General features: G+C 40.6%; 1 protein-coding gene across 2 annotated transcripts; it reads right to left on the bottom strand.

Moving 5' to 3' along the window:
• On the bottom strand, positions 1-27,833 carry SAMD7 (sterile alpha motif domain containing 7). Of its 2 annotated transcripts, none has more exons than XM_058730461.1 (9): positions 27,588-27,833; positions 22,139-22,244; positions 19,533-19,659; positions 18,150-18,274; positions 14,366-14,444; positions 12,600-13,222; positions 11,450-11,571; positions 4,720-4,830; positions 1-1,587 (listed from the first exon to the last, which is right to left on the bottom strand). In XM_058730461.1, the coding sequence occupies exons 2-9, from the start codon at positions 22,239-22,241 to the stop codon at positions 1,420-1,422; spliced, it is 1,458 nt and encodes a 485-aa protein (XP_058586444.1). In that variant the 5' UTR covers positions 22,242-22,244; positions 27,588-27,833; the 3' UTR covers positions 1-1,419. The 2 variants fall into 2 exon arrangements, with proteins under 2 accessions (XP_058586444.1, XP_058586445.1); XM_058730462.1 differs by lacking the exon at positions 27,588-27,833 and adding an exon at positions 21,458-21,640 and having other exon boundaries at positions 22,139-22,234.
• Positions 27,834-27,919: the final 86 nt, after the last annotated feature.

The raw sequence follows: 27,919 nt of genomic DNA, 5'->3' as shown, positions 1-27,919 counted from the left end.
TTTGTGGCTGAAAACAACACATTTATTATTTTGCAGTTTCTGCGGGTCAGGAATCCAGGAGCGACTCAGTGGAGACCTCTGGTTCAGGCCCTCCATCAAGCTGTAGGCAGAAGCTGCATGTGTAATTATCTCAATGCTTCATTGAGGAGAAGCCACGTTCAAGTTCCTTAATGTGGCTTTTGACAAGCCTCAGAAGATTTGTTTCCACGTTCCATCACTCAGGCTCTCAGCAGGGCTGCCTGGACTCATAGAAGCTGGCTCCCTCAAGAGCAGGGATTCCAAAGAGGGAGAAAGAGCATCCCAGACAGAAGAACCAAAGATGTGACATCCATCATGATTTTCATATTATGTTCGCTAGAAAAGAGTCAGTAAGTCCATCCCACCTAAGAGGGGAGGGCGTTACACTAGGGCACAGGGACCGGGAAGCAGGGATCATTGGGGGCTATCTTCGAGGCTGCCCGCTACAGTTTCTTCATTTTAAATGTAAATTTTAAAAATAGGAAATGCATTCTCATCGTTGGACATTTAAAATGTACAGGAGGGTATGTGCTAAGTTTCCCTCATGCCCCTCTTGCCAGTCCCTTCCTTGAGCAAACTCCTAGCCTTTTCTTGTGTATCTTTTCAGAGGCTTTCTGTTAAGTGTAAAGTTGAGAGGAACTCCATGGGGACAAGCAGAAAGTCACCTTCATCTTCTCCCCTCCCTCCAGCCAATTCAAACCTGCTTTGCAGAGATAACTCTATCCCCACCCTTTGTGGGAAATCTGAGGTGGGTACTGTTACTTTTCATCTCCGTCTCAGATAATTAGGAGTTATTTTGAGTCATGACAATTTCATGTCAGAAAGAAAATGCTGAGTAACAGTCTCTCTGAACTGAAAGGTTAAACCTTCTGTTCTTCCCTGGCTTGGTCCTTCTTCAGCCTGGAAGCCTGAAGTGAGAAAAAGTGGAGGCCTTGTGGTCAGCTTCTCTTTCTCATTTTTGTACTTTGCCACTTTTTCTTCTACATCTTTAAACTCTACAGGATTGCCTTGGTCTCTTTCTGGGTTGGGGGATGGGAAATGAGTGAAGGGAGATAAGGAACTCTTTTTTTTTTCAGTATTGGTTCTTTTGGCTTCTTAGGAGATTTCCTCATGGAATCATCCAACTGTAGCTTTTTTGGTGTTTGCAAATGCTCTCCTTCATTCAGCATTTGCTTCCAAGGATACACCTGCAGCCACTTTGGGCTGAAGTCACATTAGGAAGGCTCTCGGACAAGGCCTCCTTAAGGGCTCCAGGAGGGCTGGCTTTCTCTTCTTCCCAGCTTCCATCTCATCTTGGGAAACCCTCACACACCCTTCAGAATGTCCTGGACTCTTTGGAAAACTGATTAAGACTGTTCTTGCTCCTTGAGGGTTTTAATTTCTCATGCTATCTTGTTCGCTTCATTTAGGAATTGTTATATCCTGGGAACAAGGGACATCCAATGTATCACCCCAGGAATTAAAATCCAAAAGAGGGGATGTATCTGCTGGTTGATCAAATGGTTGTTTTGTATGGGTAGGAAGTAAAAGACTTTTCTTATACAACATACTTTCCACTTGCTGAGATACCTTTGGAGACAAAATGATTATAACAATTAAGTCTATAGATTCTTTCAATAACCCAGCATCCTCTGCTTAGGCACAGATGGCAGGAAGGATAGGTAATTTCAGGCATGGGGCATCTAGATAGTTGTGAGGGACACCGTTCTAGGATGTGGGGGCTTTTTCTTTCTCTCAGAAACATCCAGCGTTTATTACTGTAAAACTGGATATCACCGTGGTAGTAACTTTGTAATTCCTGGCTCTGGGTCTGCTATGGTTCATCTGTGACACAATCATTTCACTGAGTTTACTCCACCTCACCCTTTCCTAAGGGTCCCTCAACAGATCCCACAGACACCCCACTCCACCTTTACCAATGCCCAACTGGCACTTCTCTAAGCTGAGGCTCTAAGCTGAGATTCAGCACACAGGTGGCTTCAAGTTGCCTTAGTGTTGAGACATAAACATTGCCGCTTTGGGCCTCGGTGCCCCAGCATTAACCGCTGGGCTCTTACACACACCTCACCCTCCATGGGACCCAGGGGATTTCTACGTCGTTCACATTGTCATAGCTCAAACCCAGCTTCTTCCACTCTAATAATACTGGGTTCTCAGATTCCAGTAATGTCCTGTATGCCTTGTATGCCCTGTTCAGGTCCACCTTTTAAGTTTCTGGTCATCCGGGTGGGTTTTCTTCTTCTCAGCAGGGCTTACTATAATGGAATTTTGCCCCTGCTTCCCATTTTGGAGATTGAGATCTTCCCCCACAGCTTCTGGGGAGCTCTGTCCTGTTGTGCAGGCAGATGGAGCCTGGACTTTAGAGCTCACTTGGGCTCCATAGAGTTACTTATACACATTAGGTGTGAGCACAGGAAATGACTACAGCCTTGTGAAAATGATTTGGGGCTAACAGTGATGGCAAGTGAGGACAAGATGAAGACTGACTTGGAGAATGTAACACTGTATGCCAACTATATTCAAAAAGAAAAAAGAAAGGCTTAGAGCTGGCCACGTTGTTAAGGCAGAAAAAAATAAGTGCCAGAGTGATAAATTAAAGCCAAAGTAAATCAGATTTGAGAAAAAAAAAACATGCAGTGTCATTAGAATGCCAAGAGGGATAGTATCCTCACTAAAGAAAAATAAATTGTTGGGGCGCCTGGGTGGCTCAGTCAGTTAAGCATCCGACTTCGGCTCAGGTCATGATCTCGCGGTCCGTGAGTTTGAGTCCTGTGTTGGGCTCTGTGCTGACAGCTTGGAGCCTGGAACCTGCATCAGGTTCTCTGTCTCCCTCTCTGTCTGCCCCTCCTCTGCTCGTGTTCTCTCTCTGTCTCTCAAAAATAAATAAACAAAAAAAAAATTAAAAGAAAAAAATAAATTATTTAAAAGTGAATACCATATTGTACCAATGTTAATTTCTTAGTTTTGACAAATGTGCCACATTATGTAAAATGTTAGCCTTAAGAAAAGCTGGGTGAACTCTATTATCTTTGCAACTTTTCTATACCTAAAATCATTCCAAAATAAGAAGTTGAAAAAAAAAAAAAAAAGAATACCAATGGAAACATTAAGGTATTTACACTAGAAATAAAGAACTTCTTTACCCTAAACTTTTTTGGCAGATAAAAATGGTTTTCGAAGGACATTTTGAAGTCTCATTGTTCTTTGCGTAAATATGTATTGTAAAGTGGTTCAGTTCTGTATAAATTCTGGGAAGAATCAGTTGATGATTCTTGGTTTCACTTTTAGGAAACTCACTCTTTCAACAAATAACTTTTGACCTATCATGAGTCTTGTATACTCTAAAGATACATTAGTCAACAAAACAGATAAAGATCTATACTCTCATGGAGCTTACATTCTAGTGGGTTTGGGGGGGGGGGGAATCAACAATAAACATGAATATAATAAATGCATTGCATTGTATGATTGAAGATGATAGGTGCTGTTGGGGAAGAAAAGAAGAGAAGAAAAGGAACAGTAGTAGTGTGCACCGATGCTGAGCTGGGTACAATTGTAAATAGGGCGATCAGAGCAAGCTTCATTAAGAAGATACAGCAGAGCAAAGATGAAGGAGGTAAGGGAACAAAGCATGAGGATATCAGGGGAAGAGCATCCCAGGCAGAGGGAACGGCCCTTTGGGGGAGCTTGCCGACAAGTTTAAGCAGCATCCAGAGGCCAGTGGTCAAAAGCAGTAACTGGGGGGTGTGGAGCAGAGGGGAGGTAAGTAGAAGACGAGGTCAGGAAGGTAAGGATAATGGTGGGTGGAGAGGAGCACAAATGATATAAACTTTGGGCAGTTACTCTGGAGGAAATGGGGAGCTATTGCAGACTTTTGAGCCAAAGGGTGACATGGTCTGTCCTATGTATTAGAAGGATCATCCTGAACTGTTTTGTGCATAGGCTCTGGGAGGGCAAAGGTGGAGCAGGGCAAACAGAAGGCTAAAGCAGTAATCTAATGAGAGATACTGGTGCTTTAGTCCTGAAGGAAGCAGTGGAGATGGTGAGAAGTCATGAACTGGAGTTGGCTCAGTCCAGTCTCAAGAGCCAGTCATTACATTTTCTGGAAGTTTGCAAAGCAGTTGCTAAATGTGGCATTGTTAAAAATTAAATTATTTAAATTTACAATTAAATACATTATATTGAAAACTCGAGTCATCAATACTCAAAACTGATCACTCCTTAATTGTTTTTACCTAACGATTTTACTATTAATTATTATTATTCTGCTCCTGAGGTCAGTTATGTGTATCCATATGGTGAACATGCTCTAAAATGGGCACTGCTGCGCCTCTCTCCCCGATTCTGAATTCGGGGACATGACATTAGGAGTTTGTCAGCCATCGTAGGCGTATTTACATTACAGAAATTAACAGATGCTACAAGTCAGCGTTCATTTTGTTTTTTAAAGGGAACTAGTTGTTAGACATTCACCAGCACACCACTGCTTTGTGGCTTCCCAACCATAGCTAGGAATGAGTACCACTACCCCACCCAAAGCTTTCAGGTTTCCCCATTTCTGTCAGGTCCCCACCCACAGAGGGGCAAAGCTTAATAAAGAGTTCAAGTGGGTATTGTGCATATTACAACAGGAGAAAAGTAACATATTTCTCTTAAGCCTCATACCATTAATACATATTTGGTTATGAGAACTCACCATACCTGCGACTGAATCTTGAGCGCCGGCCCTAGCTTTAATCCCAGAGTGCTGCGAAGATGCTCCTCGGTGAGTAATGGCAAGGTTTCTCCATCAATGGCATGATCTTTAAATACCTTTATCAAAAACAAAAAGTGTTAACTTTGCATGTCTTTGGAAAAAATTCGTGTGTGGGCCAGCTGGGTGGTTCAGTCAGCAGAGCATTCGACTCTTGATTTCAGTTCAGGTCATAATCTCACAGTGGTGGGATGGAGCCCCCTGTCAGGCTCCATGCTGAGCGTGGAACCTGCTTAAGGTTCTCTCTCTACCTTTGCTCCTCTCCCCACCCCCCTTTTGTCTCTCTTAAATAAAATAAGTAAATAAATAAAAATAAACAATTTTTTTTTAAGTAATCTCTATACCCAATGTGGGGCTCAAACTCATGACTTTGAGATCAAGACTTGCATGCTCTCCCCACTGAGCCAGCTAGGTGCCCCCCCCCCCAATTCATTCTTTCTTTCTTTCTTTCTTTCTTTCTTTCTTTCTTTCTTTCTTTCTTTCTTTCTTTCCTTATTTATTTATTTATTTAGAGAGACAGAGAGAAAATGCAAGAGGGGGAGGGACAGATAGATTGAATCCCAAGCATGATCTGCACTGATAGTGTGCAGCCCTTCTCGGAGCTCGAACTCACTATGTGAGGTCATGACCTGAGCCAAGATCAAGAGTCAGTCACTTGGGGTGCCGGGGTGGCTCAGTCGGTTAAGCATCCGACTCTTGATTTCAGCTCAGGTCGTGATCTCACGGCTGTGGGTTTGAGCCGCTCATCTGGCTCTGTGCTGACAGTGCAGAGCCTGCTTGGAATTCTCTCTCTCTCTCCCTCTCTCTGCCCCTTCCCCACTTACACACACATTCTCTCTCTCTTTCAAATAAAAAGAGTCGGTCACTTAACCGACTGAGGCACCCCCCAAATTCTTGTTCATATATAGGTATTTTAGTTTTGAAGGAACCATTAAGACTGCTTGAGGATGACACAAAATGTCATAAAGTTTCTTATTTTCAGTTACTCTCTCTTCTGTGATCCAGTAGCACGTCTGTGCTCTTTAATGACTCTTGGAGTGCATTGTAATTCTGTCTCTGGAACTCAGATCCAACCTGGAATAGTTATGATTTGAGGGCAGGCCCATGTCTTGTTTACCAGTGCCCCTATAATGCTGTGGCCGGGATATGGTAGATGTGCAATAAATGTTGCTGGGCAAACCAATGAATGGACAAATAGGCTGAGTAAAGTGCCATGGTGGAAACCATGGCAGACAAATTTTACCTCTCACGCTGACAGGTGCAGTATATCCGTCCACTGCCCTGTGTGCATGGCAAGGGGAGGAGAGGGAAATGCAGGCGAATGCTGTCGTGCTCGGCCTTTCCGGGGCCCTATCTGTTCTGTCTGTGTAGTGGATGCCACCGTGCCTTCTTTTCTTCTGGAAACTAGGAAGGCCACTGGTGGACAAAGATTCCAGGCAGATAAAGAGATGAATCAAAAATCTGGGCAGATTTGGTAGTGCTGTAATTTCATGATCTCCAGCTTCCATCTGCCCGGCAATCCTCTATTTACTGATAAGTTTTCTCTTTTTTCTATTTTCAAGCTTTCTTCACACTCTTCAAACTTAAGATCTTACAGAATCCTCCCTCATTTTCAGCAGATTATATAACTTCCTAATTAAAAGAAAAGAAAAGGAAAAGAGAGAAGGGAAGGGAAGGAAAGAAAAGGAAAGGAAAGAAACCAATAGACAAGAACTTCCTCTAATTCTGCCCAGCAACCTAAAAACTTGTATTTTCTCCCTTGGTCCTGATATGGTGGAAGAGTGTCTCTCAGTGTTTGAAGACAATCTCTTCATTGAAGACAATCTCCTCACCCCTCCCACCTCAGGCTTCACTCAGTAGATAACCCCTCTCTCAGTGTTAGTCTCCCCTCTTGAGCTGGCTCCTTCCCATTGGCATTTACCCAAGTCTCCATCATTAAGCAAACAATAATAAGGCACCTACACAAACGCTTCCTCACTCCGTCTCTAGATATGGCCCCATACCTCTCATCCCCTTCACAGGCCAGTTTCTCAAGAGTTTTGATCTTCCCTGCCTCAATGTTCTTACTGTCCAGTCATTCCTCAGTCTCAAGGACTCTGACTTCTACCCTCACTAGGCCACTAAACCTGCTTGTCTCTGGGTCCCCGGTGACTCTACTGTTACCAAGTGCATGGATGTTCCTGGTGTTCCTGGCTGTATTTGACATTGTTGACTACTTTTTCATTTAAAAAAAAAAAAAAAAAAAAAAAAAAGCTCTTTCCTGGCCTTTGCAAGGCGCTCCCTCCTGGGTACTCTCTGCCTTTCTTTCTCAGTCACTTGTGTGGCTATTATTTCTTTATCCATGTTTATGGGTTAGGGTTCCTTAGGCTTCTGCCTCAGGTGCTCTTTGGTCTTCCTGATTCATCTCAGTCTCTCTCTTGGCTTCAGTGAATATCTCTTTCTGCTGAAGGCTCCCTAATGTATACCTTAAACTCACAAGCTGAATCACACCAGTTCTGCCTTTTCCATAGTGTTCTTGTCTACCCGCCCCACTGGTGCCACCCTGGATCTAGAGCTTCCCCACTAGTCTTGCTGCCCTCAACCTATTTTCATAAGAGCAACCTGAGTGACCTTTCTGAAATATAAAGCTAAGTATGCCACTCATGCTTAAAACCTCCACTGCCTCCAGGATAAAGCCACAGTCCCTCCTTGGGTCTCCACAGCTCTTTGTGACCCGACCCCTTCCCATCATCCAGCCTCTTATCTTGCCATTGTCCCCTCTCTCACTGCCTTCTCTGCCGCTGGAAGCTATCTCGAAATCCCAACTGTGCTAAATTCTTTCTGGTTCCTGGTCTTCACTTGGAAATTTCTCCTTTGCCTCTCTTCCACCTCCCCTCCCCCCTCAGCTAGTAATCTCACTTACAGATGCCTCTCCCTTCAAGAAGCCACAAGGCCCTCCCGTGTGTGCCCACCATGCTCTGTACCTGCTCTCTCGTAGCATCTCCACGTTGATGTGGAACTCCTTACTAGTGTCCCTCTTCTGGACTTTAAGCTCAGTGGCAAGGGGAACCATATTTGTCTTGTGTCCACTATATTGGAGGGCATGCCTCAGGACTGACTGAAAAGTCAAGTCTTTTGGGGAAGCTTCTGTACTAGGAAATTCTTGTTCTAATAGATTTTAGTTATTTATAAACTGTGTTTGCTAAGTAATTATTTCGTTTCCTACTTTAATTAAGGAAATTATAGAATGCCTAACATGAACTAACTTATCTTAGGCCAAAGTGAAAAAGTTGACACTTTGGTTAGGCTTGTAGCCTTATCTTGGGGAAACGTATGACTTCTCTTAACGTTTTTTGAAGTATTAGGAATAAATTAAGGATTCCTTTTACCACCTTTGACAATACCTAGGGGCCCAGGTACCCTTGACTATAAACCATATGGCCCAATATCTTCAGTGTAAAGTAATTGTGGTGGAAAGAGATAGATTTGTAGTCTCATACACATTTTTCAAGCACTCACTCTCTTAGACACTGTGATGCTCAGTTTTACTCAGCTGCAAAATAGAGTTAATATCTTCTTCATGGAATTGGTATACATTAAATTTAAAAGATAATCTAAACGACGTGCCTGATACAGAGACTCGCATATAGTCCATGTTCAGCAAAAAGTAGGCATTATTATAATAATGAGACAACCAGTGTAGAAAAGGTTAAGTGAGTTGCCAAGAAGCTGAGCTTGCCAAATAGAGAACTTAGAAAATAAAAGGTTTCTCATTCTGATCCAGGATTTTCGCTATGTAATTCTGCTGCCATTCAGAGAAAGGGGTACTGGTGAAAACAGTTAAATGTATTAATGGTGGGAAGGTTTGGCCCATTTCTCTTTCCTTTGTAGGGATTCCATTGAGGAATGAAGGGATGCATTTTCTTTTCTTTTCTTTTTTAATTTTCTTAATGTTTACTTATTTTTGAGAGAGAGAGAGACAGAGTGTGAGTGGGGGAGGGGCAGAGAAAGAGGAAGACACAGAATCTGAAGCAGGTTGTAGGCTCTGAGCTGTAAGCATAGAGCCTGATGCTGGGCTCGAACTCACGAACTGTGAAATCATGACCTGAGCTGAAATCAGATGCTCAACCAACTGAGCCACCCAGGTGACCCAGGATACTTTCTCAAACAGAGACAGGTTGGCAGCTGGGACTGACTTGCATGAGGACCCAAGCCTCAGCCCTGACGGATGAACCTGGGCCTGAGGCAAAGTTGCAGAATATGCCAGTGTCACTCACATGTCCCTCCTACTTCCTTGTCAAGACAGCAGTTTAAGCCAGGAGCACCATATAAATGTACACATAATTTTAGTAATTTCAGTTCTTTTAGGGAGAGAATATTTTATCTGCTGAGTTCCTTGAATGAGACATTTACTTAGAACAAACAAGATGTGTCACAGGCTCTCCTGGATGTCCCTGAACAATTGAGCTACCAACCCTCTCTCTCTCTATCTATTTAAAAGAATTCATTTGCATAGGAGCTTTGAGGTTTAGTTGTGGTTATTTTTTTCTGGCTTTCTTTTTATACCTACAGGAGGCAGTTGGTAGGAGGTTGCTGAGTGGCCACCTAAGGCAGAGATGAGAAAGAAGACGGCGGGGTGGGTGTGGGAGACATGGTGGGTGTGACCCTGACTAGTCCCAGGCTGTGACATACTAGACAAGGGTTCCAGGGACAGCTGTGCCCGAGCTGTGCTGCTTCTGAGCTTGTTGCACTCAATTGCATCCAAGGGGACTCTCTCCATTTCTGTACAGAATACTGTCCCTAACACGGCAGGGGCACGCCCAGCAGGGCAGTGTTCTTCTTGCTGTTGATTTCACCAGCAGTCACCAGCTGAGAGGGAATAGACTCATGAAGAAACAAGAGCAGAACTTGACCCTAACCACATTTGAGAAACACCTAGAAATAACTGTTCCATTTCTTGGGGTGGGGAAAGGAGCGCTGACATCCTGTTGGTGAGAAATAATGAGTCAGCAAAGTGTGGGGTATTCGTGCTTATGTGACTTCTACGTACCCACAAGAAGACATTTGGGACGATAAAGTATGAAATGCATGTAGCATCATTTATTACAAGAGCGGGTCTCATAAACAGCACTTCCATGCCTGTGGATCACTGGCTGATGAAGAATAATGAGGGGCCAAACAGATTCGGCCCACCCAGAAGCCAGCAATCACATGTTCATTGCTTATTGCTGATTTCAACTATTGCTTATTTCGGACTGTTATCAAAATTTGGTAACTTTGCTGTACTGGCAGTTGGTGCGGCACTTGATAAGTGGAATAGATAAATTTAAAAAGGGATTGCCCCATGGTCAATGACTAATAAGAAAATAATAAGGTTAGACTCATTGAATGGGAGAAAACAGGACAAAATTTTTTTACAAAGTATGCAAAAAGACAAAGTGGATAACTGAAAGAATACAACTTGCCTGATAAGGAACCCGTTATCTTGAGGAGCCTCTGATAGCATGGTGAAATTAACGCTCATCAAGAACTTATAAGGTGCCAGGCCCTCTTTACTGCTTACCACAATCCTTTGAGGATAAATTATATAATTATCCCCATTTTACAGATGAAAAACAGCACTAAGAAGACAGGCGGCTTGTCCTAGGTCACATGTCCAGATAACGGAAAAGCCAGGATTTGAACTTGTACTTTCTAGTTTCATAAGCTATGCTCTTAACCACTACTCTATCTAATTTTCCATAAGTCCCATAAACAGAACAAAAAAAAAAAAAAGAAAAAGTAGAAGAATTAATGGCATTAAATTGAAGAAAAAAAAATGATCATAAAACCAAGATCTGAAAAAAGTCATTTCTAACATCAGTTAATTATGTTAAATTATAATGTCCTTTCCTTGCCTTTTTTTCCTTTAATATATAAACCAAAGATAATGACACCAGATTTAGTAAGCAAATTGCAGCTTAAAGTTGTGTTATTAAATCACTTGAAAAAATAAACTTTATGTATGAAAATGTAGCATTGACATAAACTTCAAAAACCGGCCAACCCATTATTTTTGTCACCAGTTTTCCCATATGAGGAGAGCTAGTCTTCTTTCCAACTGTTCTAATGGTTCATTATGATTCAAAAAAAATAGTATTTTATCTACCAGACTGAATTATACGTGTGTATTCACTTTTGCATATTGCCCTGGCATAAATAGAGAATTTGAAAGTAGTTAATTTCTTATTTTTCAGATCTATAGGCTTGTTATTCTTTTTAGAGTAAAGAATATATTTCTATTACCTATTATGAGTAGCCTAAAACTTCTGGTACAGAAGTATGTGCCCCCCAATGTTTGCTATATGGAAGAATAGGGAAAATACTCATCATTTCTCAATATTTTTGGATGTTTAGCCTCTGAATCTCCTAATTTTGGGTAAATTCCTATCTCCCAGGAATCTTGATGGAACAGAAACTAATGCCACACATTGGCTTTCCCAGCCTCCCCTGCAGATGGGCTGTGGGGACCTGACCCAAGCTTCAGCAATCAGAGGCTCCTGTCCCCGGTCAATCGATGACATACAAGGGGTAGATTAGAAGCAAACTCAGAGAAGCAAACTTCTCTGAGAGAAAAATGCAAGTTTGGCAGGACCCGTGTTGAAGGAAACATATTTCAAAATGTCTTATTTTTATGAAAGTACTTAAATGTTCAGTCACCTGAGCATAATCTGAACAACCTGGAAGGCCCCTAATGAAGTTGTGCACGTCATTCACGGTCCATTTCTGAATATCTTCATCCAAAGACAGATTTTCCCCAATTGTAACCAGTGGGTGCGCTCCTTTAAAAGTGGAAAGGAAATTATTTTGTGGTATACAATTTCCAGGAAAAGGGGAAACTAAGAGCACGGTTTTATGTATAGTTACATTAATTTCCTTATATTCTATTACCACAGAGGGTCCCTTTATATATATATACCACAGAGGGTCCCTTCATATCTATGTGCAAGCTCCTTAAACAATACTGAGAGATATTTTCTGAAAAATTTAGCAATCTCCTTTCTTTCCTTCTTCTAAAGGATCTTTAACGACAGCATTATCGTAAATACAGACGTTCCATACTGCTTCATTTTCTCTCAGGTTCTAATAGACATGCCCTGTGGATTTCATTCTCCAGATGAACACTGTCATGTTCTATGATGTTCTATGAATTATCATGCTCTCTAGGTGACATGAGAATGTAGCCACATATTCATCGAAATGGCAAATTAACGCTTTGTAAGGGTAAGTCACCAACACAATTGGTTTGGTGACGAGATTACAACCACCTCCCCCAAATACCTGTGTTTTAAAATGTTTTTACCAAAAGAAGTTCTAGAAACTATTCAGTGTTTGTTTGGGAGGGTAGTATGTTAATGTTTTTAGGTAATAAGTTATTGTAACAGGAATGGGCACTGAAAGTTAATGCTTTTGTTTAACTGTCTATTGTTTTCTGCACTTAAATACAGGGGAGATGGAATTCATACTTTTAAGGAAGAAGTCCCTCTATTTTGTATTGAAGAAGGTAATAGCAAATTAAATTAAAAATTTAATTTAAAATTCTGGTAGGTTTCCCCATCCTTCCTCATTCTTGCCTTCCTAGCTTTGGCTGGAAATTCTCTATACAGCAATATATAAATAGAGACAAGTTTCACTAATATGGCTTATTGGAACAAACATAATAAAGGGACTTCAAGAAGACGTAGTCCTAAATAGGATTAAGAAAAAGAAGAATAAAAGGAAACACGATGAGAATGGTACATTATGTAATAACTTAAGGACGTGGTGACCTGTGGCTCATTAGAATCTGCCATTGGCCCCTGACACCCACCTGGCAGAGACGGTCGAGGAATTGGGGGACAAACCCCATTCTTTTCACCACAGGCTGCAAAGCCTTGCTCTGAAGTCTTCTCCTTTGCACCATCCCAGGCCTTTGCTTCTAGGGGAGCACCATGAGCTCCCCAAGGTTTTTTATGGGTGGGCTCGAGCTCCCCACAGGTGTTGCCAAGAGCTGGCTTTTCATTGGTTTCCCTTGACTTCTGATTGTTGAGAGCTTCGGTTTCTGGTTCTTTTGCAAATTCATCCTCTTCATAGGGAATCACATGAGTCTGGCCTAAGATTTTTTCTTCTCCTTGACTTTTAGAGCTCTCAGTATCGCTGTCTAGAACTTTCTGATTCCCAGCACCTCTCCTGAGACGACGACATTTCTGACCCCAGCTTTCTAGAAAATGTGGACCAGCTGCCACTAGCGTGGGGGTTCCCTGAAGGTTTCTCAGGGTGCTTCTGTGAAAATGCAGGTCACTGGCAGGGAGCATGCTCCTGCCATGGTAGTTGGCTGGGCCAGGAGGGATGCTGGAGCTATAGAGGAATGGTATCCCTGGTCCTGCTAGTCCCTTGGGATTCACTTTTTCTATTCTCCTTTGCTGGTAAAATGCATGCATTTCCATTTCCATCCTAAAAACAAAACAATATATTTTATACACCCCAAGAAAACTGCTAGAAATATAATCTTAATGGTTCTCTGTGTTCCTTGAGATGGAACCTCTGCTTTTCCCAGGTCTTCCCACTACTTATCAGAAGTTTGTTGGGTGGAAACACGAATTCCCTTGAAAATCACTGGGAAGGAGAGTTTGGAATAAGACCTGAGGATGAAAGGTTTGGCCGAATCTCACAATGGAAGTCCAAGGCCTGTCTTTAAAGCATTAGCTCTAATAGATCTGGCAAATTTCGCAGGAATGGGAATAACATAGCACAGGGTAGTTTCTTGCCAGAAATTAATCCTCGAAGAAATCAAAGTTCTGGAAAGAGTTTTCTAAACCCCAAAGTATAATCTTAGTGGGACTCAAGGAAGTCAATGCAAGTCTCAACTGTTACAAATCAATGCAATTGGCAGGAGTTGTGGGGACGATTTGTTGGGGGTTTTGCTTAACTTATTTTGATTATTGGTTATCACCTGGACTCATTAGGGTTCAGTGATGGAAAACTGAGTCTGAGGCCTTCTTGTACCCCAGGGCCATGCCCTAGTAATTATTGCTGTCTTTTCTTTCTCCTAGTTGCTACAGCTGAAGTCCACTTTTGGGGCCACTGACATGGGGCTGCCTGGGCTCTGCTTGTAGAGTTCAAAGTGGGGTTGGCAAGCTTAGCTCCTATATTTGGGCAGAACTGAAGTCTTTTAAAACAGAAGTGCAAATATGAATTTCAGGGGACTCACAACTAGGCATTTTAATTATGAGACATTAAACTCTTAAGATCTACAGACATAGATTCACTATGTGATTTCTAATCTTACTTTTATCTGTAACTAACTTAAATATATGTTTGTATATATTTCTTTCTGTAATATTCCTGAAGTGCTTTTTGTATGTAATCAGGTATCTATCTATCTATCTATCTATCTATCTATCTATCTATCTAATATGTATATAATTAGAGTTTGTATATGTATACAACACAAAATACAAATATAATGAATGCATATAAAAAGTATCTCTATATCTATCTATTATCTATCTATCTATCTATCTATCTATCTATCTATCCATCTAAAACAATGAACAAGTGAATAGAAAATAAATAAAAACAACACTATTATGTTACCTGGCAGTATGCTGCCTTTGAATCATTTCATTCCTTCTTGCCATTGCCTTTATGGATTCAGGTGGTAAAATGCCCCAACCTTAAAAAAGAAAACCACCATCCCACCCCACAAACAAATTAACAATGTCCATTTAAAGATAATAAAAATAAAATACAATGATTTAAAAGAACATCCACCCACCAGTAGAGCACAGTGTTGGAAACAATATCAGATAATTGCTGTTCAGCATCTTAGAGTTACTTTGGTGATGGAATGATAAAACACTAGATAATTTTATTTTTCTTTAAGTATGGGTCTCATGATTGGTGACATTTTCCTGCCATACTTGAAAAGGAAAAAAAAAAAAATGAAATGAACTGTGGATCTCTTTGTTTCTAGCTTTTGAAGCAAAAACTGATAATTTTTCTTTTCTTTTCTTTTGCTGCAAGAGAAATCAGTTGACCTTTAAAAAAAAAAGTAACTAAGTGCTTCTTGTGCACCAAAACCCCTGGAAATAAATTCAATGATTTCATGGATAAGATATAAAGCTCTCTATGTGGACTTTTTGGTGTGTCTGAGGAAGATACTTTTTGCAAAATGCTTTCAATGAAGTTGGTAGAAATTACATTCTTTGTGTCAATCTTCTGAAGTGTCTTGAAATAACAGCAGCATTACGGAATTCAAGGCTCTATTCTTGCCTGGTAACTTTATGCTCTATTGATTTTTTTCTTTCTCTGTACTCCTAATGCGCTTAGAGTCCATACCGATACTTTTTAAACCATCTATGGTAAAGCAGTATTTTTTTTTCTTTTAAAATTTCTGCCCATCATGGGCCAAAACATTTTTAAAAATATAATAAAACAGCCTGGGTGGCTCAGTTGGTTGAGCGACCAACTTCGGCTCAGGTCATGATCTCACGGTTTGTGAGTTCCAGCCCCACCCTGGGCTCTGTGCTGACAGCTGGGAGCCTGGAGCCTGCTTCAGATTCTGGGTTTCCCTCTCTCTCTGCCCCTCCCCCGCTCATGCTCTGTCTCTCTCTGTCTCAGAAATAAACATAAAAAAATTTTTAAAAAATACAATAAAACAAACTTTTATAAAATTGAAATGAAAACAAGGACAAATACAAGTGTAATGTAAAAAATGATCAGATTAATAGACATAGAACTACCCTGTCAAATTGCTGCAAAAGTTTATCTATTTATGCATTTATTTGCACAACCTCTTCATAGACCAGCACAGGTCCACAGAGAATTCTTCAACAATAATAGACATACAAATTGTACTTGTTTTATGTAGTTTTACATGTGAAAATCTGTTCTCCCTAACACAGGGGTCAGTATCATGAGAGAATTTCTTCTTGCACATGCTTTGTACTAAGTTAGAAGAGTTCATTAACTCCTATTAATAACCCATCTTAAAATAAATAATGCTATATCTTTTTTAAGGGAGATTATTTGTCATTTGTAAAATTCAGAGATTGGATGAGGTGGCCTCGAAAATCCTCCTAATGCTAACGCTTTATATTTTTTATTATTCAGTTATAATTATAAATAATTATATATATAATTATAAACAATATATATATAAATTATATATATAATATATATATATATAAATAGATAAATTATATATAAAAATAAATATAATTATAAATAAAATATAATTATATTTTTTGTAATTCAGTGGGGGGTCAAAATATTCTTCTCTAGAGAGTCAGCATGGGTGAAACTATCAACCCATGAGGTACTGACTGCAAAAGAATGCTGAGAAATTTCTCATGAGAAGTCCAGTTTAGAGGGCACAATTTTAATTACCTGGATTTTAGAACCCTCTGAAATCTGGAATCCCCAAACCTATTCCAAGTTTCTTTCTCTTTCCTAAATAGATGACTTCAAACTTAGTGCTAGTCCAGCTGTAATAACCTACTTTCTTCCTGATACCCAATTTTTTGAAATAGATTTGTGTCTTGGTTTCTATTTTGCTAACTTAGTAGCTCAGTTTCTATAGGACTGAGGCCCTAGTCTTCCGTTGCTTACTCTCCTACACATCAGCCTTGAGGCAGGAGACCTGACCTCTGTCCCTGAGACAGGTGGTGAATTTGCTTGCTTGTATCCAAACATTGGCAGCTTCCAGATTCTTTATCACTAAGATGGGCTCTGAGTCAGCAATGCAACTATTTCACTGGTCTATTTATGTGTTGCCTGTAACCATGGGCTATAGATTTACTGGGTTCTTGATGCCAGATGGGGTTTTCATCCAGGATTAGCCTTTGGGACAACCTTTTTGGTCCTTGGAACACTCTAGTGGGTGTGTCCAGTTTCAGTCAGGCCCTGGCTTCTACGCCCTATCCCCTTGCACTGGATCCATGCACAACATGCTCAAATCCAGGCAGACTGGTGTCTTCACTGGCCCTGGCACCAATCATATTTTTTCTTGTGCCAGGCTTTTCACTCCTACTTGTTCTTATCTATTGAGAGTTGTTGGAATTGGAGAGCAGGGACAAAGAGAAACTCATGAATACAGTTTTGGGGGATAAGATACATCAGTTTGATCTTCTATATGATGAGGAATTTCTCTCTTCTTAATCTCTCTTGAGCCCCCACCAGTCATGTTTTCATTGATAGCCCTCTACTGAGATTGCTCTTACCAAGATCACCAATGAGCTCCACTCAGCTAAATCTAATCATATATTCTTAGTTTTCGTCTACTTCATCTACGAGAGGCATACTTGACCCAGGTGCTCACTCTCTCCTTAAAACTTTGTCCCTTGCCTTCAAGGCCACCAGGCTCTCCTGGGTCTCCTCCCATCACACTGTTTTCTCCTGTTTCTCCCTTGTTTGATCCTTCTCATCTTTTGGATCTTGTTGGTATGTCTTAGATATCATCCGTTTAACCTCTATCAACACTCACTCTAAAGATGATCTCATTTAGTCTCATCTATGCTGATGACTTCCAAAATTATATCTCCAAGCTGTCTCCAGAAGTCCTCTCTTCACTTTAGCTGCCTTCCTGACATCTCCCACTGATTATCTGTTAGGTACCTCAAACGTAACAGGAGCAAAACAGAGCCCATTAAATCTCTCCCACCCCAAGAACTCTGTTCCTCTCACACTCTTCCTCAGCAGTGAACAGCAACTCTACCTCTCCTATTGTTCAGACCAAAATTTTTGCTATCCTCCTTAAGATCTCTCTCTCACACAGCTCATATCTAAACTGTGAGAAAATCTGTTATTTCTACCTTCAAAATAATTACAGAATCCAACTACATGTTACTATGCAACTGTCACCACCCAGAGCCAACCCATCATAATCTTTTGGCTCTTCTGATAGCCCATTAACTCCCATCAGTTTATCTTCAGAGCTTTGATCCTATCAAGTTTGTCTCAAATACAGGACCATGTCACTCCTTTGTGCAAACTCCTCAAAAGCTTCCCCTCCTACTCAGGATAAAAGGCAAGCCTCCACTTTGACCTATCAGAGATAAACAGCCCCAAGCCCCCTTAACTCTCAGATCTCATCTCCTCATGACCCCTTTAGTTCCTCACGTGTAAGATAAGACAGATAGAGATATTGCAACTTTTCATGTTATTCCTCAGTAAATTGGTGGTTGGAGGCATTAAGCAACTTACACGTGGTCAGTTAGTGGTGGAACCATGATTGAAACCTAGGTAGCAAGTGCAGAACTTACAAGCACACCTGCCACACAGTTTTGCCAAACTTAGCAGTAAATGCGATGGCACGATGGCAGAACTTAATGCAGCCATCCAGGTCACATTGGTGCCACAGACCACCTATTGCTCATACCTGAGTAGACATGATTGGATAGCATGTTCGGCATATTTGCATTTGGTAGAACAGAGGATCCAAATTGGGAAGGAACACAAAACTGTCTTGGGTCAGCAGGAGCTACAGTGGAAGACAATAAATCTCTAGGAAAAAAAGATATAAAATAGATAAAATGAGGATGGAACAGTACAAATTTTCCATCGCATAGGCAGTGAGATTTTCTAATTGCCAGATGAGATTCTATCATCTCTTCCAAAAACAAGATGCAAAAATCCTGCAGCCTCTTGGTTTCAGTAGAATTGTGCTGAGAAACATCTACTAAGGAAAGATTGACCCAGCTGACAACACAACAGAAACATCAAGAAAAAAAAAAGTTTTAGAAATGTCTGGAAAAAATCTAATCAAATTAATACTGCTCTCTGATTTCCCATGACCGACATACTATTCTGACCACATTCTTTTCTCATGTAATGGACACACTTTGCCTTGGGTTTTGCCATCTGGGATCAGTGTTTGACTATGTGGCGGGCAGTTTGTTTGTTTTGCCAAACTTCAGTGGTCTCGAGAAGTCAAAATTTATTGTTCACACTCCACAACAACAATAAATAATGGACATTACTTTCCTCTCAGAATGTCAAAATATTCTAAAGAGGGGAAAATAAGAAACTACCAGAGTGTACAACCTAAGTACTGATAATGTCACTTTTATTGAAAGAAAAAAATTGTTCTATCATGAGAAAACCAGGGTACTCAACTGTTATGGAGTGAGTTGTATTCCTCCCAAATTCATAGGTTGAAGTCCAAACTCCCACTATGACTATATTTGTAGATAGGGCCTTTCATGGGGTACGTAAGGTTAAATGTGGCCATAACAGTGGAGCCCTGATCCGATAGGACAGGTGTCCTTAGAAGAAGAAGAGGAAGAGGAAGCAGGAGTGCATGCACAGAGAAAAATGCCAGGTGAGGGCACAGCAAGAAGGCGACTGTCTGCAAGCCAAGGACAGAGGCCTCATCACAAATCAACTCTGCCGACACGGTGATCTATGGCTTTTCAGACTCCAGAACTAGGAGAAATAAAATTCTGTTGCTGAATCCATGCAGTCTGTGGTATTTTGTTAGGGCAGTCCTTGCAGATTACATCAATGTTTATACCTGTATGATGCCTGTCCCATAGTAAGTGCTTGTTAGCTATGTGTGGAGTGTGTCAAGCAGGCCCCAGATGGGAAGTGATGGGAAGTGTGTTGAACGTGTGGCCAGCAGAGCATCTTGATATGAATTTGTGCGCCACAGTTCATGGAAGTGACACTAGACAAGAAAACAAAACTGGAGTCACCATCATTTGAAACGTTAATGGTCATCCATTTTCTCCTTCGAACAGAATAGTATATCAGAAAGAAATACCGATCCACCGTTGGAGGTTCAAATGATGAAGGAACCAGTGGCATCCTCTGCTGCCCTGGTGCCGTCAGTAAAGGATTCATGGCCATCGTTGGATTTATCATCAATATCTCTCGCCACTGATGGAGTTCTAAAAAGAATCAGATAAATATGTAAACAAATAACTACACTTTTAGTGAACTATTTGAATTTTTCTTGAACACAACAAACACCTTTTGTATTTCCCCAACATCTGGGGAGACCAGCTATACCAAACTTTCAGTTACACAAAACCCCCTTCACTGTGAGCTCCCAGACCCAACTGCAGAACTTAGTGATTTTCAGCTTGTCCTTGGAATTCGTTGATGAGTTCACAGGAAATACCACACCATATTACAAGCAATAATAAAATTAAACCAGCCTTGCAAGATTCCAGAAATACCAACCTCCTTTCTTACAACTTATTTTGATTTTTATATTTCCAGGGGTACAAATGTGTCTATTTCCCATATGTTCAATCTTTAGAAAAATCTTCCTTTTTAATTGTTAAGATTAAAATAGAAAAGGGGAAAGTCATAGTGGCTAAAAATACATCTAGTTAAAGTAGATATAGACTAGGACTGTGTTTAATTAGAACAAGTGAGCGAGTTGTATCCAAATATACATAAACACAGGATGCATAACTTTATCTGAAGAACCTAATGACCAGAAATAGGGACCGTTGTTAAAAGGATAACATTTTGATTTACATCTTCCTGTTAATTATTCATGTCCTTTGAGTAATTTTAAATATTAAACAAATACTAGTCAAGCAGGTCATTGTCGCTTTTCCTTCATCCTCCATTGTCACTTCAAAAAATTCAAGATACCTACAAGTATGGTTTTTAAAATATTTTATTTTATTTATTTTGAGAGAGAGAACAAGAGTGTGCATGCATGCACGCGTTAGTGGGGGAGTGGCAGAGAGAGAGAGAGAGAGAGAGAGAGAGAGAGAGAGAGGGAGAATCCCTGAAGTAGGGGCTTCATCCTACAAACTGTGAGATCATTACCTGAGCCAAAATCAAGAGTCAGATGCTTAACTGCCTGAACCACCCAGGCACCCAGATACCTACAACTGTGTTTTTTAAAAAAGGAAACTAGGAGGGACCCCTGGGTGGCTCAGTCGGTTAAGTGTCTGACTTCAGTTCAGGTCATGATCTTGCGGTTGGTGAGTTCGAGCCCCACATCAGGCTCCACATTGATAGTGCAGAGCCTGCTTGGGGTTCTCTCTCTCTTCCTCTCTCTCTACCCCTCCTCTACTTGTGCACACTTTCTCTCAAAATAAAGAAATAAACTTGAAAAATTAGGAAATTGGGAAGAAAATGTTCTGCTTTTCAAAGTAGTGATCTTCATTTTTTCCTTTCTTGTATGTATATTTGATTTGATTGTTAAAACAGTTAATACACTCATATAGATCAAAAACTAAAAATATAATGGTATTTAAATAAACAATCCCTTTTTAAGCTTCTTTTTAAGACTGAAACCTAGTGATCATAGTCCATAGTTCACCTAACATTGGCTTTTGCCATTCATATATTTAAAAAATTTCTTTATGTTGATTTCTTTTCACTGGGTTTCTGTGAGATCAGTATAGTTTCCTCTCTGATAGTGACCTCAGAGAGTCTATGACTAGTCAGGATTAAAATAAAAATATTTGCCAGGTACCTGCCAGCCACGGTGAGAATGCCAACAAAGAACAAAGGTTGGGTATATGTCAGACATGGGCTTGCAATTCTGGCAAGGACACTGTCGTGCCTTGAAATCTCAGGTCCTCCGTGCGCAATCTGGTGCACAGCCCCCTTCCTCCCCTTAGTCCATCACACAACAGAACAATGTGGGACACAACTGGGTGTTATTGAACTTTCATTTGTGTCATAAAATGACTGTCTTTGGCAGAAGTTTGAACTTACCCACGAATGAGATAGAATCTTTAAAATTATAAAATATAATGTTTATCTTGCATTTTATGTGATGCTGGAGACAAATCAGGAGGAAGGAGGAGGAAAAAGAAGGAAGAAAGGGAGAGGTGCAAAATCCCTCCAGAGCAAGGATTGCCTAGATGTTGGACCACCCTTCTTCGTCACACACGTCACCTGAGGGAAATGCCATAAAAATTAGTCACCAAAAACAGATGAGGCTGTCTTATTCTGGCATTCCCCCTAAGAAGGCCTTAAGACAAGGACTTGAATGCAGGTAGTGGTCCCAAGGAGCTCACAAGGGGGAGTGGGGAAGTGAAATCAGGAAAGGAAAAGCTGATAAAGGGAGAGTTAATGTGTGGATTACTACTCTGGGCAACTGGGATCAACGCTGCTAAGACATCTTGTGGAACACACCTCAGGATTTGTCCCAATGAAAGACAAAGAGACGGGTAAACAGCCCCTGGATTATGCCTGATCTAGATGCAAGGAACTCCTGTGGTGTGGGAGGGAGCCTTCAGACCAAGAAGCTGAGAGGAACAGGTGCTTGAGATGGGGAAGGACCTCCCCATGGTTGAAGATGAACCTGGAAGGGGGCCACGGGGAGCTCCCATATATCTCCCTCTGCCCCACTGGCAGCAACAGTGTCTGGGGCTGTTGAGGCAAGGTGATTACCTTCTAATGTCATTCCAGTAGAGAGCTGGCACAAATGCCTTTCTTCCGGAGTACCAGGTTCACCAGACAGAGGAATACATTTACGAGGTTCTGTAGGGTCCATTGTCTGCAACAACACAGCAGGATTGTTTTTTTACTGTTATTCACGTGTTTAGTGAAGTAAGCAGGGAACTCAAGGCTATCAGGTTAACAGAGATGAAGAAATAGAGCATCAAAGACAAGTCTGATCTAATTTAAATCTGCTTAAAACTCTTCTTGGTAACATAACTGTTCTGGATCCTATGGTTCTTGGGTGCGGTTTTTTTTTCTTTTTGTAATGCCAAGGAGATTGAATGTGATCTATAAAATTTTGTTACACATCTGGTATAGTAGTTTATTATTTTTTAATCAATCCTCCAAGTTTGCACCTAAAATGTAAGCTTATTTCCGAGGTCTAGAGAAGTATCTCTATGTACGCCATGAAGGTCCCCAGGAAGGATGAGTCAGTGACATCTGCCACATCTCAGTGTTACGGTTTTGGGCTCCACTTGGCTTCCCTAGTTTCCTTTCATCCTTATACTTGTAAGCGAGTGCTTTTTAACTTACCACCATCATATCTATTGGTGCCCAAATTTTCTTCTAAAAGTCTAATTGCCTGGTGCTATACCCTGGATTTTTATGCCTCCTCCCATTCATATGTTGAATACCCAATATGATGGTATTAGGAGGTAAATATTTGGGGAAGTGGTTACATCACGAGGGGGTCTACCCCTTCACGAATGGGATTAGTGTCCTTAGAAAAGAGACACTAGAGAGGGGTGCCTAGTTTTGGCTCAGGTCATGAACTCATGGCTCGTGGGTTTGAGCCCCATGTTGGGCTCTGTGCTGATGGTGCGGAGCCCACGTGGGATTCTCTGTCTCTCTCCCTCTCTCTCTGCCCCTCCCCTTCTCTCTTTCTCAAAATACATAAAGTTTAGAAAGAAAAAAAAAAAAGAAAAAAAGACAGAAAGAAAGAAAAGAGTTACCAGAGAGCTCCCTCACCCCTTCTGACATGTGAGGGCACAGCAAGAAAGTGGTCATTTGTGAACCAGGAAGCAGGTCCTCACTGGACTGTATCTGGTTCACAGACTGCATCTGCCGATCTGCTGGCGCCTTCACCTTGGACTCTCTGCCTCCAGAATTGTAAGAAATAGAGTTCTGCATTTATAGGCCACCCAGACTACAGTATTCTGTTATAGCAACCTGAATGGACCAAGATACCCTTTTTGTGTTCTGTTGTTATATTTTGAATGTGCCAAATTTTTATGCAGTCTATTTTTTAATAGACTTTATTTTTAGAGCAGTTTTAGGTTCACAGCAAAATTGAGTAGATAGTACAAAGAGCTCCCATATATCTCCCTCTGCCCCACACGCATAGCCTTCCTCACTATCAATGTCTGGCACCAGAGCGGTACATTTGTGAATGTGGCACATCAGTAAACCTATACCTACACGTCACTATCATCCAAAGTGCACAGTCTACCTGTGTACCTACTTTTAGCGTGGTACCTTCTATGGGTTTTGAGAAACGTAGAATGCCATGCATCTACCACTACAGTCACACAGAATGGTTTCCCGGCTCTAAATCAAATTATATTTCAAAGCAAATACTATCAGGAGACTTCCAAGGAAACGTTCTGGGGTTGGCCAGATCTTTCCCTTCATCAGCAAGGTAGATGCTTGAGCTCCAAATCTAGGTGTCTATAATCTCACCATTTGGGGAGTCATAGGATCAACCCATGAGTCTTTAAGTATCAACTTTCACATTTTCAGGGTATCCTCTTATTTTAGAAACATCTAGACAAATGAAGTGAACCAAGGTCACTTTGGCACGGCAGATGAAATGCTCTTGAGTCAAAATGCAGACGGGGATATCCATTTTAAACGCAGTGAGTCTGGTAATCCCAAGTGTGGAGTGTAACGGTGCTTAGGTTTGCATTCAGCGTGGATTTCTCTGACCCAGAGCTCTAATCCTGGATGCCCAGCACTTTAGGAGGATGAGGATTCCTTAATCTCTATCTTCAGACTCTTACCCTCAACAAACCCCTCCAGGCAGCACACAGACGATTTAGGTAGTGCTAATTCTGTCTCAACTGATTAGGGCAGTAGTAGTAAGACATGAAGTTCATGAACTAAAGCCCTTGCCAAATCAGCAGATTTTCGCTGAATGCTTGCCTGGTGCATAGTAGCCAGGTGTCAGTTTGATTCCATTTCAGTCTCTCATTGGCTATACTGTGACCATTTATTAAAGTCGGTGCAATCTGAGTTTGGCCAAGCCTGAATTTGAGCAATTACATGTGGAATATTTGTTGTGTTGCATGTATGATGCATGACTTCTGGGATTGTACTCATTGAAATAAATTAGTTTTTAAATAACTTCTGTATTTGTAAGTTTTTACAAATACAGTTTGTATATTCTAAGAGTAGACCAGTAGAATTAAATGTTTCTACAATCTTGAGAAAAAAAATATAAATTCTTAAGTGAAAACTAGTGGGAGATATTTACAGAGATCTTTTATTTAAGGTATAAAACAATCCTTAGTAGCTTCACACATTCGCTATTCTAGGTGTCCTATATTAATCTAGGTTCTGAAAAGCATGTTAGTGCTAAAGCATAATTCACACTTCCTTAAGTACATTTTCAGTTTAGAAAAATAATAAATAGGAAATTTTTTTAAAAAAAATAGGAAGGCTGGGGTGCCTGACCATTAAAAAAAAAATAGTTAAGTGGCCATCTCCGGCTTAGGTCGTGATCTCCCAGTTGGTGAGTTTGAGCCCCACATCCGGCTGTCTGCTCTCAGCACAGGGCCTACTCTGGATTCTCTGTGCCCCTCTCTCTCTCTACCCCTCCCCCACTTGCATTCTTTCTCTCTCCCTCTCCTCTCAAAAATAAATAAAAACATTTAAAAAAGTAGGAAGACCAATAAATTGTCCAAAAGTATTTAATTATCAATACCCCTAGCAGAAAAATTCACGGTGAGAAGAGAGATCATGCTAATTTCACAGTTATAGTTAGAAGTGTGAAAAGTTTGTTTTTATATCCAATAATAAAAAGCTTAGAAAATAATTACATAAAACAGTGTGTGAGATGTAAATAATTGTACTGATATTCCAAATACATAGTTTCCTGAGATTACAAGGTGATTCTAAAATTATCCAAGCCCTATTTCAAGTGGAAGAAATAGTTACACTTAAAGCATCTTTACCCCAAATGTGCATCATGGCCATTTATAACAGAAAGAAAGACAAAAGACATTGCTCCTTAAAATCTGAGTGGCTGCTTATGTGGGTCCTGAGAAACTTAACAGAACCCATGGGGGAGGGGAAGGAAAAAAAATAGGTTAGAGTGGGAGAGAGCCAAAGCATAAGAGACTCTTAAAAACTGAGAACAAACTGAGGGTTGATGGGGGGGTGGGAGGGAGGGGAGGGTGGGTGATGGGTATTGAGGAGGGCACCTTTTGGGATGAGCACTGGGTGTTGTATGGAAACCAATTTGACAATAAATTTCATATATTGGAAAAAAAAATCTGAGTGGCTGATGTCTCCATCAGCCCCACCCCACCTCTTCCTCAAGGATTTCACCCTCATGGGTGGTCAGACACTGACTTTTTGCTCTTGCGGGGTTCCCAGTCTGGCCGACAGCCCACCTCCTACAGCTCTTCCTTCCTCTCTGCTCTACATTGACTCCGAATGCCATCCATTTCCCTCAGTATCCACAAAAAAGCACTCACACAAGGCAAATGTTTTGTGTAGCCAACTTGACTGAGAATTGGCCAATCAGATTGGGAGGGAGGGGGCAGTGTCAAAAACAATTTCAAACTGAACATTAAAGTTCTCCATTGTGAAACATCCCCTTGGGGGAATTTTGACATTTCAAGCCCAGGCTTCTTGTTCTTTTCCTTGACCTTCTCTCAGTTGGTCCCCCAATAATTGCAAAACATTCCTCCCACCTAGTTTTGCAGAGGGCCTCTGCACCCTCTTCTGACTCTGCTCTGAGCCTCTTCTCAAGGGAACTTTGACTCTGGGTCTCTGCATATTCCCTCCCCTCCCCAGCCTTGCCGAGGATAGGGAAGGAACTTAGAGGCTTCTTTTCTACTGGCTTGAGTTGTGTCACTAACAGCCCACTTTGGAGGTCAGCTAGACTTAATTTTTGTTTTAAATAACAATAAGCATATACAAGCACAATATAAATGAAATGAGGTATCACTGTAGTAGTAAGCATTACTGTCCACAAAGGCAGTTAGTACCGAAGCACTTGGCAGTGGCCCTGAAATATATTTCACTTTTACTAAAGGCATATACTTTATTAAACACCGTTCTAAATGGATTGCGTCACAATGCGAACCCTGGAAAGTGTTGGTGAAGGCATATGGTGTGTGCATGCTTCCCTCACCTCTCACTTCTTTTCATTCTGGAAGCTCATTGTCATTAGAGCCACCTATGCTTCCTTGAGATGTAAAGTTCTAGACACATTTGCAAATACTGTAATGAAAAAGACTAAACCTTTTCATCATTAAGCAAGTAGAGATTATGTAATATCTTCACTACTTGAATTCAATATAACTTATGCACTGCCATAATTTGAATAAATTACGTTCACTTTCTCCAAAAGATCGTGAAGCAAAACCCATTGTATATAAATTTGTACGTAGGTCAAAGTGACATCTAGTAGTACCCGTATAACTGAACTGAATTTTAGATATTTTAGTGAGATTGTTAGAAAGAATGAGTTAAGAAATAATTAACATAGGGTTTTTTTCATGATTATCATTGACTGTTCCTCAATGTTTTTTTTCTCAAAGTTTCTACTCTGACATTTCATAGTCCACACTTCGTAATTCTTTTTGGAATATAGTTATCTGCAGTAACAAAAGGCCATTAGAAGAATAACGCATAGTAAATGTATAGGAGCAACACACAGAGGCAGGTACTTAATCTATTTGAAGATGAGAAAACACTTGATAAATTGATATACAACTTTGAGCTGACTTTATTTTAAATAAATTTCCTTTTACTTTTACCTAAAATAAAACTAAGGTGTGACAGATAGTATTTATTTATTTGACATGAGCAGTATATCATTAGTGACTCTTCAGTAGTTTCAGCCAAATAAGAATTTATTAGCTAACATGTTGTTAGCAATAAGGGAGCCAACCAAATTTATAGATAAATCTAAGCCTTTCTTTATAAAAATTCATTTTTCCAAAGTTTAATGTGTTTTATTTTTATAATGTACCCAGCGATTTTGGCAGGAATGCTGTTGATGGTATTTATACAAGATGATTTCCTTACTTCTCCATTGTGCACTCGGTCCATGTAGACCTGCCTTCCTTTTAAGATAAAAGTGTCCATTTATTTTATATGTGCAAACATTTTATTAAAAGTAACTAGCCTTAGTTTGGACTCATTAAGGGTAGATATATATACTTACATCCTCTCTGAAGTCTTCTTGGTTTTGACATTGCTTGTGGAAGAACCATCCAAAGATTTTCTTTCAATTGCGGAAGCTCCTCTGGCTGCAGATTTAAAAGCACATCTGACGACTGTTTCAGAAACCGTCTTAATTAATTCACCTTGCCTTAAATACGAATTCAACTAAGTTGATTAGTCCTATTTCATGGCAGAAACGTTGCCCTCTGATATCCTCTACAGATAGGCGAAAAGACGCTAAGCCCTAGGAAAGTGCACTGCAGTGTATATAAACCTGTCTCAGAGTTTAGCCTTTAGTTTAATCCTTCCTTAGCCTCTAAGATGCTTTGTGGG

The sequence above is a fragment of the Neofelis nebulosa genome, chromosome 5, assembly GCF_028018385.1.
Source record: "Neofelis nebulosa isolate mNeoNeb1 chromosome 5, mNeoNeb1.pri, whole genome shotgun sequence".
Taxonomy (NCBI): Eukaryota; Metazoa; Chordata; class Mammalia; order Carnivora; family Felidae; genus Neofelis; species Neofelis nebulosa.
Note: the sequence above shows the minus strand (reverse complement) of the source record. Positions and strands in the feature narration are given on the sequence as shown.